The sequence below is a fragment of the Ctenopharyngodon idella genome, chromosome 5, assembly GCF_019924925.1.
Source record: "Ctenopharyngodon idella isolate HZGC_01 chromosome 5, HZGC01, whole genome shotgun sequence".
Taxonomy (NCBI): domain Eukaryota; kingdom Metazoa; phylum Chordata; class Actinopteri; order Cypriniformes; family Xenocyprididae; genus Ctenopharyngodon; species Ctenopharyngodon idella.
Genome location: NC_067224.1, coordinates 30,422,338 through 30,444,686, shown reverse-complemented (window position 1 = coordinate 30,444,686; position 22,349 = coordinate 30,422,338). Strand labels below are relative to the sequence as shown.

At 36.4% G+C, this 22,349-nt stretch overlaps 1 protein-coding gene across 4 annotated transcripts in view; it reads right to left on the bottom strand.

Moving 5' to 3' along the window:
• camkk1a (calcium/calmodulin-dependent protein kinase kinase 1, alpha a) overlaps nucleotides 1-22,349 on the bottom strand; it is a 76,285-nt gene that overhangs the window by 6,259 nt on the left and 47,677 nt on the right. For all 4 annotated transcript variants that reach the window (XM_051893288.1, XM_051893291.1, XM_051893289.1 and 1 more), the window contains exons 6-16: nucleotides 21,196-21,247; nucleotides 20,887-21,020; nucleotides 15,946-15,982; nucleotides 14,576-14,597; nucleotides 12,058-12,146; nucleotides 8,827-9,026; nucleotides 8,144-8,197; nucleotides 7,879-7,952; nucleotides 5,808-5,895; nucleotides 4,393-4,521; nucleotides 3,891-3,994 (exon numbers count right to left, since the gene is read on the bottom strand). In XM_051893288.1, the coding sequence (XP_051749248.1) occupies nucleotides 3,891-3,994; nucleotides 4,393-4,521; nucleotides 5,808-5,895; nucleotides 7,879-7,952; nucleotides 8,144-8,197; nucleotides 8,827-9,026; nucleotides 12,058-12,146; nucleotides 14,576-14,597; nucleotides 15,946-15,982; nucleotides 20,887-21,020; nucleotides 21,196-21,247 (983 nt within the window). The remainder of the gene's footprint in view (nucleotides 1-3,890; nucleotides 3,995-4,392; nucleotides 4,522-5,807; nucleotides 5,896-7,878; nucleotides 7,953-8,143; nucleotides 8,198-8,826; nucleotides 9,027-12,057; nucleotides 12,147-14,575; nucleotides 14,598-15,945; nucleotides 15,983-20,886; nucleotides 21,021-21,195; nucleotides 21,248-22,349) is intronic.

The window sequence follows — 22,349 nt, the reverse complement described above, 5'->3', positions numbered from 1 at the left end:
AGTGGCTGGGCGGTGCTATCCAGCAGAAACAGAAAACTATAGGCTAACAAAATGCACTGATATTAAAATAGTGGCTGAAACCAATAAGCCTTTAATCATTCTGAGGTTATATAAGGGAAGGGAAAATGGATGCTGCCAATTACATCCAAATTCTTGAGGAAAACCTGCATCCCTCTGCTAGACAACTGAAGATGGACAGGTCATTCACCTTCTAACACGACAATGATCCTAAACACACCGCCAAAAGAACAGCGCAATGGCTTAAGGACAGGAAGGTGAATCTCCTTGAGTGGCATCTGATAGAGAATTTGTGGATGGACTTGAAAAAAGCAGTCCATTGCCGCTCACCACAAAATTTGACTGAACTTGAGAGTCATTCTGCAAGGAAGAATGGGCAAATATTCCCCAATCTAGGTGGGCAAAACTAGTACAGACATCTCCAAAAAGATTAATGGCTGTAATTAAAGCAAAAGGTGGCTCTATGAAGTATTAAATCAGGGGACTGATGACTTTTCCAACCCTGTTTTTCTAGTTTTTCCATTTTTAATAATCCTCCAGAATGTTTTAAAATGATATTTTCACTTTGATGATGAGGGTTATAATGCGTATATTCAGCTACAAAAAGTTAGACTTCATTTTTTTTTTTTTTTTTCCAGGGTTTAATGTGAAAAGATTTAAAGATTTTCACAGGATCTGATGACTTTCTATAGGCATTGTATTCATATACAAACACATATGAAAAGGCATCACTACATTATAATTGAAAGCATGGATTTGTTAAAGATTACATTTAACAGTGTTTTTTAAGTGAGCACTAAATGGCAGAAAAATAGGTTTAGCAAGAACAATGAAATGTCATGTATTAGATATATATCCAATATCGGCAGATCACTAGCCGATATGGTGCCTATACTATAATATATTGTGCCTGTGCTAAAACAGGTTACTAAATTGTCAATATTCAGACAAAATGAATATTTAGGAGAGATGTAGAAATAATTAATGCAATCTTCATAAGTTTCACAAGAAATGACTTGTTGCCTTCACAGAGTAACAACTGCAGTCAATTGAGTATGCATGAATGCTTGAGAAAGGGAGGGAGAGTGTGTGTTCGGTGTGTACAGTAAGTGTGTGTTTAGATGAAAAAGGTTATTAACGTTGTGGGAGGTAGTGTACTCAACCTGACACTAAATTATGGATGACATGCAAATGGGCACCCCTGACAGCTGGAGATTTAAAGGGACATACAGTAGGGATTTTCAAAATTATGATGATGGCTTTCTACCAAGTGGGGGCACTGCTGCTTTTTTTCCCATTTAATCAGAAACGCTACAACTCAGAGGGAACAACTAACTGACAAATGGCTAATAAAAAAATTATAGAGGTAAATGAAAATACAATCAACTGCCTCTTGGAAAATAAGTCACCGGTCTGCTGAGTCACCATATTGATCCACCTAATTCCCAATCAGATTGCACCTTTGTCAACAGAGAGAGGCCACACCAAACAAGCATGTATTTTGTTTACAGATAATCAAACGACCTTTTAGTTTTGATTATATAAACAATAACTGCATATGGCACATCAGGAAAAAAACAAAAACAAAAAAAAATCAATACAACCTATAACAGAGAGCATTCAGCACTGCATTAAAATATTCACAAGGCTGATTTTGGTCTATCTGGGATGCATACAGAGATAACCACCAGACTGTTTGTATTGATCCAGGGCATTCAGAAGACAGAGAGCAACCCTCTGCTGATTCTGACAGGCATCTTACAGACAGCACACAGAGAGGAAGAGTGAGAGAACATTCTGCTGTCCTTGAACAAACCCCCACTAATGTGGGAAAAGCAGGAGAGTGGGGACAGAGATGACTTCATGGAGACACTTACTGTCACTCTAGTGGGCAGATATATTATCAGCAAAAAGCCCCTGAGAATAACTGTCAAAGGAAGGATGGTGCAAACAACATTCAGAGGAATTCAAAAGAACTGAATTATTGTTATGACCTTTTTAGAACCTGTATATATGTACATATAAATACTGAAAATGACAAAATGAAATTTACATTTATAACTATAAATTTATATATTTATATAAAAATGCAAATAATGTTCATATATATCAGTGGCGTGCAGTGGTGTTCTGAAATGAGGAGGCACATTTTTTATTTATTTATGAATCAAATGTAAATTCATGTGCATTACTCTTAACGTTGACACATCTTCCTTGTTAAATAAACATTACTTTACATTACATCAAAAAAGAAAAAAAGAAACCAAATACAACTATATTTTGTAATTTTACATTAACAATGTATTGTAATGTTCTATTTATCAAAACCAAGTCAATCTCATCAAGTTAGTGTTTTAAGCATTTCTACATTCATTCTAAAATAATAACTAAAGGCAATAATAATTTAAGCAATATATTTTATTTTTGTATTGATGTTTTTCTTTTTAATAGTCAACTTAGGCTATTTTGGATCATCGGTCATGCTCCGTAAACACTGTCTGTCACAGACACGAATTGTATTTTTAATTTCACCAAGCTGAATGCACTAAAAAACCCCGCAGTCATCATGTTTTCAGTCCATTTCAAGTTTGATTTTGACGTGACATAAAGCGGTAATATCTAACTGGGTGATCTGTTTACTTACTTTTCAATTAGTCTTCCCATTGACGCCATCATTTGTTCATTCAAACTGACGCGCGGATCGTGCACGTAAACGAGGCGGGATTTATCGCACAAACCAATCATATCCAATTATAGCCAATTACATCCAATCATAGCGTGATGGAGACATTGCCTCCTCTCACGTGACTTTCCCCCATTCATTCTCAGTTACCCCCCACAAAACCCACCGCACGTATAGGGGGTCTAATGGTTTTCTATGAGAGCAAAGGGAGGCATGACTCCTGCTGTAACTTTACCTGCGGGTGTTGCTGTTGGGCAGTGTTCCTTAAGAAATACGAGTGACTTGCGCTCTTTTTAATGTCATAATTTGTAATATTTGTGTTGTTTTATATGTAATATGGATTATTTTCTCATCCTATTTTTTTTTGAGGAGGCACTGCCCCTGATTATATATATATATATATATATATATATATATATATATATATATATATATATATATATATAAGGGTCAAAAGTCAAAAGTTTGGTTTTCAAAAGAAGCCTCTTATGCTCATCAAGCCTGCATTTATTTGATCAAAAATACAGAAAAAAAATAGTAATATTGTGAAATATTATTACACTTTAAATTAATATACTTTAAAATGTAATTTATTTATTTGATGCAAAGCTAAATTTTCATCAGCCAATACTCCAGTCTTCAGTGTCACATGATTCTTGGGAAATGACTGATCAAATAAATGCAGGCTTGATGAGCATAAGAGGCTTCTTTCAAAAACATTAAAAATAGCAGTGTTTCTAAACTTTTGAATGGTACTGTATATATATATATATATATATATATATATATAAGGGAGTCAGCCATCTCCTCAGTGCAATGAGAAGGAGAAAGTTCTAGACAGGAATAGTGAAAACATCAAGTCCTGAAGCTTTGAAAGCTACTGCAAGAGAAAAAAAGACTGAATCATGCTACTATGGAAACGTATGTTGGCGGCAGGAGAAGTAATGGGTGACTATTAGCACACCTTTCTGTTCAAATAGATAGACATGAAGTCTGAAATATCATGCTGCGACCTTGAATGTGAGAGTGAAAAAAGCAAAGAATGAAAGAGATGAAATGCTGAAAGATTTCAGCCTTTTACAAAAGGTTTCTGACGAAAAGGAGAGTCATTTGTATTTGTGCAGCTATATTACTATGGTTTCCAGTTGGTCTTCGGTTGCGTTGTAGTTTGTCACTTTGGAACACTTACATGAGAAGACTGCCGGGAGCAGACATTGATCTCTCTTCTCTCCTGCTGGGACACTCAAATGGATTCCCAAAGGAACGCTTCCTTAACATGGCTTTCACCAATATCTACAGCATCAAAAGAAAAAAGATTTAACTTACTTTACATATACAGTATCAGGGCATGCAGAAATACAACATTCACAAATACAAAATAGAGAAATGAGAGAATAGTGGTCAGCTAAAATACGCTTTTCATTTACTGAAACATGATGGCGAGGAGGACTAATTCCAGGAAAGTCATCAGGGAAAAGCTTACAGTTCAGAAGCAAGGTCAGTTTGACATGTGGTGAGGTTTCAGTTTGTTTGGTTGAGGTCAATTGTGTCTTAACCTTCTTATTCATCCACTCATTGACAGCAGTACGATGCACTAAACACATTTGGCTTGTGTGTGTTCATGTAACTAAAGTTCAGCAGCTCATGCTTTTTACACATAGAAACCCTTGTTATTTCTCTGTTTCACTTACCACAGCAGATAGACTGGGGATGAACTTCACTGAGTTCTGCACCTCCTCTTCAGTGACTTCTATCACAGTACAGTGCTCCTCTTCTAAAGGCAAAGGGTCTGTACCATCCTTAGTCACCCAGGGGTCCACCTGAAGATACACACACAGACATATATCACAGACACTGTCATTACATCCATTCATATTGCCTATCCTTTCACTCATCCATCCATCTGTCTGCCCATCCATTTATCATCTATCCTTCCACCATCCATCCTGGCAATCTCTAACCTTCTAACGATCTGTTTATCCATTAATCCACCCTATCATTTATATGTCTGTAGATCCATCAATGCATCTATCCATCCATCCATCTGTCCGTTCCGTCCATCATCTGTATATCCATCTATCCATCTACAGTTACATCAATTTAGCCATCATCTATCTGTCCATTCATCTATCCACCTGTCCATCCATCCTTCCATTCATAGGTCCATCCATCTAACATTCTATCCATCCATCCTTCAATGCAACCATCCATCATCCATCCATCCATCCATCCATCGTTTGTAGATCAGTCCATACATCTTTTCTTACATCCATCCATTTGTCCATCTATATATTGTTTCATCCATCAAGCTATCATCTATACTTACATTCACCCATCCGTCCGTCCATCTATTCATCCATCAAACCTTTCATCTATCCATTCATCAAATCAGAAAATCATTAAAGAAATAAAATATTTGTCCTAAAAACAAAGTTAGACTTAAGGATATGAGGGTAGAGCTGTTGAGTAAATGTAGGCCGTGCAGCTCTGATTAACGTGTGCTCTGGGGATCGCTGCTTTAATGGAACATTTTCTGGGTAATGACATGCAGGCAGGAGTCTCTGACGGCCGAATGTGTGTGTGCTAATTATTCACACTCACTGTCACACTGAGACAGCAGATGGAAGTTTCCAGAACTGAACCAAAATCCTTTCCCATAGGGATTAGCTGATGTGTTTCTGTCCAAACACCAAGTCTGCTAGATGGTGCAGAAGCTATCAGAGATATAGTGTCATATTCACACTATCCCTGAATGTGGCTCAGAAATGGTCTTTGATAGAAATACTGGAGCTATTGTGAGTGAAGACTAAAGAGACATTTCTTTTTGAAATACTGACTATAATTTCAATATTAAGTGATGTTGAACTCTCTTGCTGGTATGCTATGCAGGAAGGAAAATTGAGGTAATTTCTGAAGGATAGAAGCATTGATTAATAATGCTACAAAGCCAACAAGTCAAATATGGACAATAATTTCTGTGTAAATGCACTCTTCAGTGAACAGTAACTCAATATCTTGCAATACAGAGTTGTGAAGATGAAGGTGGAAAGGATTACTCGCCACTTTCAATCTAAGAAGTGCTCCTTTCCGTCTTATGTAGACTTACTTTGATCTCAGGAACGGTGATCCTGGCGTCTGGGTTTTTGTCCAGCATTCGTGATACCAGGTCCTTCAGCCCTTCACTGACAGCTGGCCTGAGATATCACAGAAACACAGAGCAAACGGCTGAAAATTCAAACCCAAAACATCTGATGGTACTGCTAGACAATAACAGTTTGCTTTTACAAGAGGTAAGACACACTGCAGACAGAAGAAACAGTGTTTCAAACCCCCACTGACTGTCACACTGCCTCTGTAACAATCATAAGGGCTGACAAGCTCAACTGTACTAAACAGAAAAGAAGAGGAGAATGGATAGAGTTAATTAACTTACAGGAGCTCTGCAAACATGAAAAAACAACAACAATATATACTCAGCAAAAAAAGAATCATTCTCTCACTTTCAACTGTTTTTTTTCCCCAGCAAATTTCTTATTATGTGTAAAGATCGGGGGACTGATCCTCATGGACTGAGCTAGAATTGCCAGTTCCTGCTGTGAGATGTTCCTCCACTCTTCCACCAAGACATTTGCAAGTTCTCAAACACTTCTGAGGGGACATACTGGCTACTTATGGTTTGCCACTGACAGGACAATCTGCTGGCCTTTCTGTCTCCCTGTAGCAATGTCTTAGGCGTCTTACATTATGGACATTGCAATGTATTGCTCTGGCCACATCTCTAGTCCTCATGCCTCCTACAGCAGGACTTCAGCATGTTTACACATGGTGGGTGACCCTAGGCATCTTTCTCCTGGTGATTTTCAGAGTCAGTAGAAAGGTCTCTTTAGTATCCTAAGTTATTGTTCCTGTGACCTTTTTTGCCTACCGCCTGTAAACTGTTAGAGTCTTATGGACTGTTCCACAGATGCATGTTCATTAATTCATTATGGTTCATTGAATAAGCATAAAAAACATTGTTAAACCCTTTCCAATATGTAAAGATATGTAAAACTTATTTGGATTTTACAAAATTATCTTTAAAATACAGTATCCTGAAAAGGGGATGTTTCTTTTTTTGCTGAGTTTATAAGAAAAAACACTCCAGCACCTTAAATAGGTACAGTAAAACCTGAAGAATAAATAATTAATGTCATCGCTGTTATAGAGTATGGTAGAGAACAATAGAATAAAATGGTGTAGTACAATAGAGTACAGCTGTAGTACAGAGGAGCACAGTTATACACTATAGTGTTGTTGTCTTTTTTCAAGTTCAAATATAACCATACTTTAAACAAAATGGATTTATATAGTAAAATTTGCTTTCAGAGAATATCTCTTGGATTAAGTGGAATCTCTCAAATTATTTTTTCTCATTCCCTTAATTTCTTTGCTTGTTTTAAGCATAGAATTAAGAAAATGTAGTGAGGTTTACACTTAGAAAAGAAACCCAAAAAGTGAGTGAAGATGTGTGAGAAGAGGTATAGTAAAGTATTACACAGTATGTTATAGTAAGACACAGTAAAGTTTTAGTACAGCACTTATTTTAATATGTTGTGTCGCCAGGCAGGGAAATATCAGATTAGGTAACACACTACTACCATTAAATAAATATATTATAAAAGAGTAACTAGTCTTGCAACTAGTCATTTTATGTATAGCAAGTTCTGATCATAGAAAATTCTGATCATAAGGGTTCAGCTGACAAAATATTGGGAACCCCTGGTCATGTACACTGTATTTGATTCACAGTGATGACATTGTGATATCTGGCAGTTAGTTTAGCCACTGAGAACACTGCAGCATGACATCAGGGACCAGTGTGTGTGTGTGTGTGTGTGTGTGTGTGTGTGTGTGTGTGTGAGAGAGAGAGACGCTCTTTCATTTGCTGACAATTTGTCCAAACACATGCACCAGATGACATGCATCTGGATGTCCTCTGGCCTTCCACACACAGACAACAGACTTCATCAACATATCATTTAAACAGACCTGCACAAGCATACACAAATATCATACATAAACCAACACGCCTCAAAATAGCATTCATCTCACATCATCATACACTCAAACATCTCTGACATTTCCTCTCTGTATCTGTGGAACGGCAGATGCGTCACACACAGCGAGGGGCGACTTACGTCTCGGGGAACTCCACCGGCTTACACTTGATCTTATTGTGAAGTGCCAGAATGTACTCATCAATAAATGGGCACTGGAGGACAAAGAAGAAAAACAGAGAAGGAGAGGGAGGGGAGGTTAGATGGATGAGTGATCAAAATCATCAATCACACAAATGTCACTGCAGTAGCGCACTGGCCCGTCCATTGATCTTACTGACAGATAATCCCACAATGAAGAATTACTGCTATCACTCTGATCATATCAGCACATGAGCCGACTCACCTTCCCATACACAAAACAGTAGAGGGTCACTCCCATAGCCCAAACATCCAGAGCCTGAACAAGACACAACTTCTGTTATACTGATGCAGGAGCTATTGAGATAAATGGAATTACTTAAAGGGACAGTTCATCCAAAATTTAAATTCTGTTGTCATTTATTCACTCTCATGTTATGCCAAACCTCTATGACTTTCTTCCTTGGAATGCAGAAAATAATATTTTAAAGAATAGACTAACATGTACTAAGTGAGGGATCAGTTAGATTTTTTTTAAAGAAAATATTACAGTAATTTTAGTAAGTTTTAAATCAGCATATTATGATTTCTGAAAGATCATGTGACACTGAAGGCTGCTGAAAAATCTGCATTGCCAACACAGGAATAAATTACCTTTTTTTTCTTTTTAATTATTGCACATTTTAAATTGTAATAATCTTTTTAACAATATTACTGTTTTAATGTATTTAATCAAATAAAGCCTTAAAAAACTTTTTAAAAAATCTACTGAACAGTAGTGTAACCCTTTGACACATTCATGAGAGTTCATGAGAACAGTAGCGATGACCCATTCATAAAAAAAAATTCTTTTGAGCCTAATTTTTCAATGATATGGTTCACAAAATCAGTCTAAATGATTGGCCTATCACAACACATATCTGCAAAATCACCAAAGGCAAGCATTACCTTTCCACTAAAGCTCTTGCGGTTGTCTGACAATGTCTCTGGGGCCATGAATGCAGGAGTACCAGCAGTGCTGGAGAGCAAGGCATCGTTACCCTCGAACTGGTTACTGACCCCAAAATCGGCAATCTTGACATGGCCGTCATCTCCAAGTAATAAATTAGATGGTTTGATATCCCTGTGAACGATCTTCTGATAGTGCACTGAGCAAAAAGAGAAAGAATATCAGAGCAGGAATGAGAAATAATATTTCAAGCATATCTAAAAGAATAATGAGAAAAATCAGTAATTTCATTCATTTTACTGATGATTAGCTTTAAATCTCAAAATATTATAATTATATTATGTGAGGATCATCAAACTTCTCAATGCAACATCAAAAAGTATATATATAATTCAGAACTGATCCATCCATGCCTAATTGTGATCACCTGTCTTGGCGTAAAATCAGAAAAAATTAAATATCAGCAATGTAATACAAATCCATACTTATACTGTACAAGGTACATAATTTTGACCAAAACGTCGGTTTTAAGTCAAAACAAGTTAAAGCTACTAGGTTGAGCATAGCAAGTGAAGAGGAGGTACAACATCAAGTATGTCTGACCGCAGGAGGTCTCAGCTTAACTAAGGACAGTAGAAAGGATCAAGAAGGTCACCCTAAGGACACAGAAGCTGAATTTGATTGGTTAATGCCTTCCTGTCTCAAGTGGTCAATCAAAGCTAACCTGCCCACCACTTATCATCTTTGTCATGTGTCATGCGACAACAAGAGCCACGTCTCAGACATCTTCAGATGACAAGCATGGTAATGAAAAAAGAAAATCCATTAAGGAACAAAGATGTGTTCAAAGTATTAGCAGGTTACTGCATATAATTATTTGATCAAAGTCAGTGATGTATGCCACAGTTTATGTAAGGTGTCTCTCAAGCAGTTTACATATCATAATACACCCATACAGATTTTTTTAGATAACTATTTATTAATTATATTGACATGGCTCCCTGAGGTAACTAGCATAGTGCTAATAAAATAAACAGGATATAGACGCATACTCTGATTGCAGTCCACAAATAAAAAGACACACAAAGGAGTTCGTTGTGAACACAGACTGACTTGCAGCGAAACATGCAAATGGCCTGTTGCCATCCAGACGGTTGCCACAGTGAGTGTTGCCTGGTTAGTAGGATTCAAATGAATTGATGAAAGCTGAGTTTCCACTCAAGCAGAACAGAGACTTGGCAATCAACTCAGCTTAGCTCATTCTCCTATTTCGAGCTACCATCTCATTTAAAAGTTAAATACAATTTAAGCTCAATCAACATATATGTTGATTAACTTAAAAATTATTTCGACTCTGCCCTCGTTTTCTTTTAAAAAAGCAAAAAACTAGGTTACAATGTCACAATAGAAGCGAATAGGGCAAATTGTTGGAGAATTTAAAGGCAAAAATGTGAAGTTTATAATTTTGCAAAAGCGCTTACATTAATACTTCTGTTAAAACTTATTTGTATTATTTGTGTCAGGAGTTTGTTAGTTTCTTTGTGTTCTAGTTTGGTTTTGTTCCTGTTTACATGCCACGTTTACATGGACACTTTTTGTTTGAATGAAGTCATTCCGATTGATGAATACAAACATAGTGTTTACGTGAATACTAAATAAAGTGGTTGGGTTTATGTGCACGTTTATGTCACAAGATTCATATCTTCATATCATGCACACACTAAACGAACAGTTTCCCGCTGTTGTCACATACTAACCATCCTCCTTTTTTGTTTTAAAAAGCAGACTTATAATTTATCTATTTTGGGTCCATATTAGTAGATGACGAACACACAAAGCTTTGTGCCTCGATGCTTACATTAATAAAGCAGTAAAAAAGCCCAAATCAAGGCGTCTGTGGTTGAGAGTCCGAAGCAAGCATTTGTAGGACAATGTCACAGACGATGGGTGGAAGGAGAATTTTAGATTGACACGACAGTCATTTATTATATTCAATAAAAACATGAGCTTGTTTTGTGTGTCGTAACACCATTTCTTAGTCATTGCACATATGCAGAACTTTCCAATTTCTGTTTTCAATCCAATCAAGTGTTTACATGTTCTATCAAACAGATTAGAAAAGGTTTATCCCACTCCTTTCAAACCGATTAAAATTTCAATCAATTTATGCATTTACATGGAGCATTTTCAATCAGATTGGACTTTTAAAAACGATTGTAATCAGAATGCAATGCTCCATGTAAATGTACCTATTGTTAATTTCCTAGGTTACTGATTATGCCCTAGTTTGTTTCCATAGTTACTGATTAGTTTCACCTGTGTTTCATTGTTTGCTCTGTGTATTTAAGCCCTGTGTTTCTGTTACTCCTTGTCGGTTCTCGTTAATGTATGGTGTCATTTTTGTTCCTGAGATTATTCTAGTGTTTGTTTTGAGTTAATAAAGACTGTTATTGTAATCTCTCTCATCTTCATCTTGAGCTGCTACCACACAAGACGTGACAATTTGAGGTATAAAGCCGTTTAAATTATCATGGTAACAAAGTTGTACATTTTGATATAACTTTACACTGAAAAGGTTAGTAAGCCTTTTTTTCTTTATACAAAAACCATAACACCACACATATTGTTTATGTTTTGTTCCTTTGTAAGTGCCTCAATGTTACCTAGATTTTTGCTTTTGGAAATTAATTTTTGCCACATAATTAAACATTATGCCACATGCTGTTGACTGAACTTAACTTTTACTTCACACAGAATATTTCTTTAACCATTATGGAATCTTTATGTTGCAAAATAAAATCTTTTTTTTTTTTTGTGACTCATGTCTCTTCTTTTGACAGATGAGAAGATCAGAACGGCCTTTAGAAATAGCACAGACTTGTTTTCATCAGGAAACGCTGACCTCCCCCACGCACGCATACACGAGCGCACTGCCACATTCGCTCACTTCATTAGCCTAACAGGATGCCATGATGAGTTAGAACAACAAACACAGATATGTTCCTTGAGACAGAGCTCTCTTAGGTCTTTATTTTTACACAAGTAATGATTAATGTCAGCCGTTCATCTGTAGGAGTTTGCGTCGCTCTTTTCTCCTGGGATTTATTGAACTTCAGATGCTCTGTTACAAAAACCAAGTCAAGGTGGTATCCTTAGTAACTAAGAATGGAACCCAGCGAGGTCGACCCGGCAATTTGAAAATGGCTTTTAAAATAAAGGAAGTGACTCACAGTACTCGATGCCCAGAACAATGTCTCTGAAGTAGTGGCGGGCCTGGTCCTCACTGAATGGACTGTCGGTGGGGACCTCCATCACAGGGCTGGTGACCAATGGACACACTTGATTGTAAGTTAATTGATAAGGTACTAATAAAAGACAGTAACAGAGCACAAAGATTCATGAAGAGAAATTTGTGAATGAAATGAAACGTAGAGAAATAACCTCAAACATTTAGTCTAGGAGAGGTCACAAAATCATTTTGATGCAATATGTCTGAAACGTCCCCTTGATGCGGTTTCAGCATGAAACCAGCTTGAATAATAACACATTTTCTGACGTAGTTCAGATTTTTTTACTTACCTTGCAAAAATGCTCACTGGCCCAACCACAAAAATATGATTGATTTTATTTTTAGCAATCTATTTTTAAATGCAGCAGAAAAGGTAACACTTAACAATAAGGTCTCGTTTGTTAACATTAGTTAATGTATTAACTAACATAAACTAACAATGAGCGATACATTTCTTACAGTATTTATTAATCTTTGTTAATGTTAGTTAATAAAAATTCAGCTGTTCATTGTTTGTTCATGTTAGTTCACCATTATTAACAACATGTATATAACATTTGAGTTTAATAATGTACTAGCAAATATTTAAATGAACATTAAGATTAATAAATGCTGTAGAAGTATTGTTCGTTCTTAGTTCATTTTAACTAAAGTACAGTAGTAAAAAAATGAAATCATATTGTAAAGTGTTACAGCAGAAAAAATGTATTCCTTGTATAACAATATATCACTTATACACTTATGGATATGACTAGACAAGTGCGGGTGAGTGACGTATAAGTACGCAATTTCCTGTGAAAACCATCCCGTCAAGTCTAAAATATTAACACTTGAAAACAACAGGCTTATACCATAGTGAATCAGGGTAAGACAAAAACACGTTTTGGAAGAAAGATTTGAATTGGTTAGTTAAAAAGTAGACATTTCAAGCTTTCAATAGATATATTTCTCATGTCTGTGTGAGGCAAGTAGCCTATACGCTGAGTTTCTGTTCATTTTTTGTGACGCACTCCAGTTCAGGGAGACTGAGACGGCAGAAAGCGCATCCTGTTTGTTTTCTTTATTTTACAAAGGCACAAGCACAATGTTTTCTTGTTATTGTGAGTTTACACAAATAAAAGTAGACCCTTTGGTTTCTAATGATGTATTACTCTTATCTGTATGACCAAAATTGGCAGAGTATTTTAAGTTGTTTCTGCTGTTATCAGAAAAAATGCAGTTGATCGCACCAGAGCCTTCATGTCTTGCGGTAAGTGCACTATACTTTAGCTTCCACACTCCGCCATAAACACTTGGATATACGCCTAAAAATAGAGCACATTTATCTAGGTTAATGTTGAGCAGCCATGTAAAGTTGCTACTACTTACATGTTTCAAACGATAAGCCATATTTGAGGTCGATTGATGATAGGCAAATGTTTGGATTTCCTGCCCGACATACTGTAATTACAACAAGGACCTGCCATTAACGATCTGTCCTTCACGGACTGCGTGACTTTGCCACAAGTTTTTTTTTCTTCTGTGACTAACCGACAAATTTTTAGTCGACTAAAGATTATTAAGGGGCAGCCCTTATTATAACACATATGTGACAAGGCAGCACTGGGCAAGTAAGAGACATCATTGAGAGAACAGAGGATGCTGTGAAACTACATGACTGCACACACAGTGGATGGAATCCTTCAAAATGAACTGTGACTGTGAGATTTACATAAAAACCAATCACAAAAACCACTTAGCACAAAACAGGGTCCTCAAAGGCCATTTCATTCATTACCCACAGGCAGTGAATCACGATTGAGCAGAAAGGCCAAACATATTCAGCCAGGTCTGGTGAAAATAGACCATTCTGTAATTATGCAAAGTAAGTTTTAATCTGCTCTTTTCAAGGCAGAAGCCCACAAACACCAGGGATACTGAACAACACATTTCTCTCCAAAACAAAGCCAGGCCACTTGGCAGAAACTCATATTCAGCCAAAGTAAAATGTCACATTTGAAAAAAAAAAAAAAATAAAATAATAATAATAATAATAATAATGAGGTCTTATAATAAACTGGAAGACTGTTGCCCTTTAAATGAGCAGAGAAAGCAACAGAATAAATAAACACTACAAGTAACAGAAGTAATACAGAAAAGATTAACAATGAAATTATTTTATATGCAGAGAGAAAAGTCTATTCAGTAACAAAAAAAGAAAAAAAGAACTGATCTAGAAAAAGATGTAAATAAGAGCCTGAATGAGAAAGTGAAAACATAAGCATTTAATTAATCCCTTCGGAACAAGGGAGGAAAACAGGGAAAACTGAGTCAGATCTAAGTGATGACAGATATGCAAGACAGGGCAGGAGATGAAGGAGGAATGGAGTGATTCATGGAATGACAGAGGATGAAAGATAATGTGGGGAAATCATAAATTATGTACAAAATAGGTCTAAGTGGACACACAGAATACTCACCCCTTCTGCATCAGCTCAAACACTGTGGAGAGATCAGATAGAGCAGATAGAGAAAGAGTCATTAAAGCAAAATGAGAGTGAAAAGACATATTCTGTTACTGACAAATTTGTCATTCAGTGCACTTTATGAAATTTAATGTTCAAAGTCCTCATAAAGTATGTCATAGCCTTATATGACCTGACTCTTTTTCGCATACAAGTATGATATGTGCCTTTATTCGCACCATTACTCAGTGGTGTGAACTCATTCAGGATTTTGCAGCAGTCCATCAGCACAAACACCTTATATTCATTCTTACAATATGAGTCAGAGCAGCCAACTAAATGTGTCACACAGTCTTATGTATGAGACACTTATTCTGCCTATTGGGAAGACAGGCTGCACAGTTTGATCTCTTTAAAAATAAGCCAGTCTAAAAAGTAAAGTTTGTAATGGTAGACTTCAGGGAGTTTATACTGACAAAAGTTTTGCAGCGACAACGCTCAAAGGTCATTCATTTTCAATGAGAGTTGGTGATGTGAGACAATATGAGCGACATTGATGAGACAAAAGTGAAAAGAGTTTAATTTTATGTAAATGAGCAGTGAATCGATGTGACAACTAGCAATGAGAGCAAACAGTTGAATACTGCAACCAATGAACACACCTTGACAAGAAAGAGTCAAGCATGCATTATTTGTAAATATGTGGTTAATGTTGATGATTAGAATATTATCATTCAGAAGCGTCAGTTCGTTATGATGTTTTTATATTTTTGTCTCTTACGCTCACCAAGTTAGCATTTATTGGATCAAAAATACAATACAATAGTCATATGTGAAATATTATTCCAACTTAAAATAATTAATTTCTATGTGACGTCAAAGCTGAATTTTCAGCATCATTTCTCCAGTCCTCTGTCACATGAAATAATTCTAATATGCTGATTTGCTGCTCAAGAAACATTTCTGATTATCAATGTTGAAAACAGTTATGTTGCTTAATAGTTTTGTGGAAACTGATAATTTTCCTCAGAATTCTTCAATGAATAGAAAGTTCAAAACAACAGCATTTAATTGAAATAGAATTTTTTTGTAATATTGTAAATATTTATACTGTCACTTTTGATTACTTTAATGCATCCTTGCTGAATAAAAGTATTAATTTCTTAAAAAAAATCTTACTGACCCCCAACCTTTGAACTGTAGTGTAAATACAATTGTACAATACAATGGGTCTAATGGATATTTTAGACTGACAATGCACAACTTTGATATTATAACAACTGATCAGGCATTAGCTACTGTAAAAACACCATTATTTCCTGAATCTTTTACACATAGGTGCCATTTTACCACTAAAATTATATGGCAGCAAAAAAAGAACATACCCATGTGAAGGTTGTCCTCCGCTGGATCATCCAGCACCTGAAACAGAAACTTTATTATTAAAAAAAAACATCACTTGCTACATGCACTGTATGATCTCCACCATTCTTGGAGTTCTATGAAACTCTGTGACATCCATTAGTAGGTTCAAAGCAAAGTATGACTTTTTTTCTTTACTGATTATGTTGGGAAAATCTCAAAAAAATGCTCAAAGCTACTGTTATTAAAGGGTTAGTTCACCCAAAAATGAAAATTTTGTCATTAATTACTCACCCTCATGTTGTTCCACACCCGTAAGACCTTCGTTCATCTTTGAAACACAAATTAAGATATTTTTGATAAAATCCGATGGCTCAGTGAGGCCTCCATTGCCAGCAGGATAATTAACACTTTCAGTGCCCAGAAAGCTACTAAAGACATATTTAAAACATTTCATGTGACTACAGTGGTTCAACCTTAATGTTATGAAGCGATGAGAACACTTTTTGTGCGGCAAAAAAACAAAATAACCACTTTATTCAACAATATCTAGTGATGGCCGATTTCAAAACACTGCTTCATGAAGCTTCGAAGCTTTACGAATCTTTTGTTTCGAATCAGTGGTTCGGAGTGTGTATCAAACTGCCAGTCACGTGATTTCAATGGTTCACCACTGGGGGGCGTGACTTTGGCCGAATTCTCGCCGCTTCATAACATTAAGGTTGAACCACTGTAGTCACATGAATTGTTTTAAATATGTCTTTAGTAGCTTTCAAGGCATCCGAATGTGTTAATTATCTTGCTGACAATGGAGGCCTCACTGAGCCATCGGATTTTATCAAAAATACCTTAATTTGTGTTCCGAAGATGAACGAAGGTCTTACGGGTCTGTTTAACATGAGGGTGAGTAATTAAAGACAGAATTTTCATTTTGGGGTGAACTAACCCTTTAACAGCATTAAGTTACTGTAGAACTTGTGTAGAATATTCTGAGTGTAGTCTTGCAGAAATCTGCTGAGTTTAGCCGGCACAGTTTCAGTATGAGTCTACACATTAGGACACGGCATATGGGATTTCGACATCAAAAAATAAGGGCATCTACAGCTGCAAACATTACAGAGGAGCTTTGTGGGAAACACTCTTCAGCAACAACAGTATTTCACAGAGAAAAACATCAGACTTTCCAGCACTACATACTGTGTGTGAGAGACAATATTTTAGTGTTTAATTATTGTCCCAGCTCGCTTGGCTATAAAGCTGTGTTCGCAAATACTATATGACGGGGGGAATAAATGTTGAAGCGTATGTCATTCTACACCACTGCTTGTTACTGGAAAATCTAGATGCAAAAGCTACACTTAATTTGAAAACAGCCAAGCTACTGGCACAGCGTCGCTTTTAGTTTTACACCGGTGATGAGATTCGATAAGCATCAGGTGCACCTCATCCTTCACTGCCAGCAGAGCTCCATTTCTGCATTCCTCCTTGACTTAAGACTGTACTTGGGCCGACAGTAGGAGAGGCAGGTGATTGGAGTGTAGGTGGTTCCTCTGCCTCACTTTCTAAGATTCCTTTAAACATTTTTCATGCTCTGTTTCAATTTTCTCTTGCGCGCACTCTCTCACCCCTCTTTTCTAATTTTGCTGATGTACGTGGGTGCTGCTGTGATTGAAGAGCACTCAGACGGAACCACGGGGGGAGAGAAGGAAAGGCGCTTTTCTCCTTCAGCACCCCTCCATTCTACCTTCCTGCGATCGATCGCACTCATCTCCGCATCCTATTCTCAGGACATTATGGGCATCTCTGTTCAACAGATTTACTCCTAGCTGATTTTCATTGTGTTGCTATTATTTTGTCCCCTCTTTGACACAAATTACATAATGACACATGATTAGTCTAAAGTCTGGCTCAGTTATTGAGTGGTTGGTCCAGTTCCTTCCAAATTGAATCTCTCTGTGAGATGAAATCTGGAAGAAATTCTATTATGTTTATTAATTCTGTTATGTGTATTATCTATATTGTATTTCCCATTTTAACTTAAAGTTTACACTGACTGCCAGAGACCCAGTGTCAAACAACATTTCTTCCAAGTGGTCAGTCATTAATCAAATAATTAATCATTAATCAAATCATTCATTGGTTTGGAAGGAAGGAGGAAAAGAGAGCAGGAAGTTTGAAAGAAAGAAAGAAAGAAAGAAAGAAAAGAAAGAGAAAATAACTTTGGTCAGAAAGAAAAGAAGTACATTCATTCAGAAAGAATCAAGAAAATAAAGGAAGTTTGAAAGAAAGTTAAGATGGAAGGAAGGAAGTGGTCATGAATTGAAAAAAAAAAAAAAAAGATTTTTGACACATAAGAGGTCATTGTACTATAAAAATATTCTGTAAGTTTCAGAACTCAAAACTTCCTCATTAGTTGAAAATCAGCTTTTACTGAAACCAAGCTCCCAAAACGACTTGTTTCAGATTTTGTCACATTATGATGTAATAGTGCAGGGGTGTCAAACATACGGCCCGCGGGCCGAATACGGCCCACAAAGGTGTCCAATCCGGCCCGGGGGATGATTTGAACTATAATAAAGAAATAGAGATGCACTAGTCCACTGGTCATAAATCCAAACGTTTTTTAGTTTTATTTTGGTCAAGCTTTATTCTGGGCTTGCAAACAAAGTGCTTTGTAATAATTTCCCAAAATTTCATTTGTGTGGAAATATTTACGATGTCTGTAAACAGGACAGGCACACACTGAATCCGGACACAAAGAGGAGAACAGACGCGCCAGCAGAGAATATACTGTGGGCCTACCATGCACAAGCTCACTGTTCGCGAAAAATAGGAAGAATAATATAAATATTAAATTAAGTTTATTATGAATATATCTCTGAAGGGAACTGTTTTCAGAAAAGTTTTGATGGCTTTTCCTCTTATCTCCATATAAAGTAGTAGCCTATTTATCGACGCAGCTGCTTTGTGTATAGCGGTAACCATGGAAACGCTATATCACTGCTGTTCCATAAGCGCCACCTACTGTCAGAGATTGAATTTGCATTTTTATTCAGTCCGTCTGCTGATTTTGTTTTGTGCAGGTGTCTTATGTAGCATAATTTCACAAAGCTAAAGTCAGACCATGCTGTTTTTGCTGTTAATCTTAAAATTATACAATAATTTAAATTAAAAACAACTGCTCATGCTCATGTGCATAACATCTTTGTTGAGATTGTGATAAAAATGCAGTGTTTGCCTCTAATATCAAAGAGCTACACATATTTTTTTTTTTGAACAAATAAACAACAAATAAATTTGCTTTAAAAAAAAAATTCTTGCACCAGTATCAGAATCGGCTAATTTGCTTCTAAAAAAATTGGAATTGGCCATGAAAAATCAAAATAGGTGCATCACTAATAAAAATATTAAATAAAGCATTATGTTAAAAAAAGTTTTTTCGCTGTAAAAACATGCAGTTTTTACGAGCAGTGTACTAGTTTTCTTGCAAATTAATTTGTTGTTTATATGGTTAATATTAATGCAACTATAGGTGCACTAAGGTTTTTTTTTATTTTTTTTATTAATTCGGCACATGGTTATTTTTTTCCAATCCGGCCTTCAACCTAAAATAAGTCTGACACCCCTGTAATAGCGCAATGAAAGACCGCCTCTACTGAAGAAGATCAATGCCTACTTCCACATCATTGCCTCTTTAGCTCCGCCCACTGATCACACATGTCATGTAGTAGTAAATACGAGAGAGATGCAAAACACAGGATTGCTCCAGCAACAAACAACAGAGATGCCTCTAAGGAATACAAGACGCTTTAAACTGCCAATTTGTGGAAAAATACAGTCTTTGCCTTTCTTGTGATCATAACATTAAGAAAGTGTGGATGAACTTTACTTTTAACAAAGCTCCAGATCATGTCAGTAAGACACTCATCGTTTGTTCGCTTCATTTTACTGCAGATTCATTTTTAAACAAGACGTTTGGAACAGGCTTTTCAAAGAGACTGAAAATAAAAGATGATGTAGTGATGACTATATTCAATTCGACAGTAATATTCGCAACACACAAGTGTAACTATTGCTTTGTCTGTTAGAGATTGTTTTATATGTACTAAGTATTTATACTGCAGTGCCGCAGTCAAACTGAATAGTTGTGATACGTAGTTGTGATTTGCTGTTCTTTCCTTTGCTTCTGCATTTAAGGGGTTAATAAGGGGGATTCCCGGATACAGAAGAAAGCACAGATCAAAGCCATTCGCTGTGATCCTGAAGAAAAGCTTCAGTGAGCGACATCTTCTGTTTTGTCATCAGTAAGACATTACAACAAGTTTCATTTTATTTAAAACAAGACACTGCAAATGACAATGTATATGTTTTTTACTTTATCGAAAAGGATGAATGATGAATAGCCTATAAGAACGACAGTGTGACAAACGATGGTACATTCATTCATAATTCCGTTTACATGAAACACTGTAAGTTATCATTTGTCAATTATAAATGTGGTAACTCAGTACTTAAACTTTATTTGCCACAACCAAGACTTATAGTATATGTAATAAGCATACAGTTTCACATTGTTTGGCAAATGTTTTAACTACAGTATGTTACAAAATATTTTTCAACATCTGAAATTTTCTAAACAATTCCACACGTGTAATGGCAGGGACACTGAAAATTATTTTCCAAGTCTTTAATGCGGCACGCCCATCAAAATGGAGTGTTTCAAAGAGAGGGTCAAAAACAGGATAGAAATTAGCCTATTACTTCTAAATGATGATGTTTTTGGTGTAAAAATCTTGAAAACTCAAGAGAACATTATAAAAATAAAAGAACGAACTTTAAAAGAACATTTATAAGAATGGATAGAAGTTTGCTTGTTATTATATTCTCTATTAAAGTACTATTAATTAGCACAAGTTCATTAACAGTGGATTATATGAATGAATGGATTTGTCTGTAATCCTTACCTCAACCAGTTTAACTATGTTGAGGTGGTCCAGTTTTTTCAGGATGGCTATCTCCTGGTAAACTCTCTCCAGAGGACCAAGCACCTTGGGCTGCTCCCCCTGGGCTGCTTTAGGACCTCGGGGAGGAGGTCGGCCTGCACAGCAAAAGAATGATTAAGAATAAAAGGAACTTAGGATGCTGCTTCATTTAAATACTGAATTCTTCAGCTAATATAGAGGCCCATCTGGAACAAAGAACAACATCTGTTGTGCATAACATCTGCATACATCTGTTTTCAAATTAAAACTTAATGTAAATGCCATACATACGAGGGAAACCATACTGTTTCATCAGCTTCTTCTTGGATACCACTTTCATTGCCTGAAAAACAAAGAGGACACAGATGCAATGAGACGAACAGACAATCTTGCAAAACTATAAAGATATCTGAACTATTCTACACAGAGGTCTTCTCAAACACAGCTTATTTCCACCTGCCTGAGCCTTTAAAGTGGGTGACATAATCAACTGACTTTTTTCCATTTACATACTAATCAAACAAAGCTTTCATAGAGTTCAATCAACTGCAGCCTTCTCGTTTGCTTCTGGCCTTGATGGGACACTCGAGATTCTTCTCACAGCAGTGTTCCTGTGCAGGTGATTGCTGAAGTGAATGCGGAAATTTGGTCACAAACAGTGAGTGACAGACAATAAGAAGCACGCGGACCAAAGTGCTTGTGGTTTGTAAATCAGCTAGTTTATATGGGTTTTTCCTCGAGAAAAGAAAAAATAAATAGCTTGAACCGCTGATGTTTGGATCAGATGTCTTTGCGAGCAATTCAAATGTTAATCAAATAAATTGCTTTTGGAACACAGAACTGGGCTTTTAAAACATGTACTTCCTGAGAAACACATACTGAGTCATCTGTGCCTTTTTATAATGGAAGATGTCCATTACAGAAGAATTGTGCACCTGTGTCTTGTCTACTTTTCTACTGGGTTTCTAGCACCTGCAGAAAACATGAGGTTTCGTAATGAGTGAGTGCTGGACAACTTCAAAATTCATTCTTTTGTTTTTCATGGCACACTTTCACATATTGTCATGGAAGGAATTCAAACTTTAACTGAAGCACATGTTAAAACTCTGTGGTCTTTTCCCTTAATTTTTCATGCTATAAAATCCAATATCTCAGAATAATAAATGTTTAAAAGGCCCCTTCATCTTAAACCATGCACAACTTTAGACGTGAATCCATAATAGTTAGCAATAAGAAAAGGTGATTTTCTCCTCTGCCTCAAGGACAGCTGGAGGAGGGCTACATCTGTAGTGCTGACGAGTTTAAATAACAGTTCACAAAGAGTGAAGAGGAAAACATGAATGTTTTATGAACATGTCAGAGGTGAGCACAATGAAACAAAATTGCTATTTAGAATGCAGCAGGGACGGAAAGAACTGAAGCGTCAGAATATAAATGACTTGAAA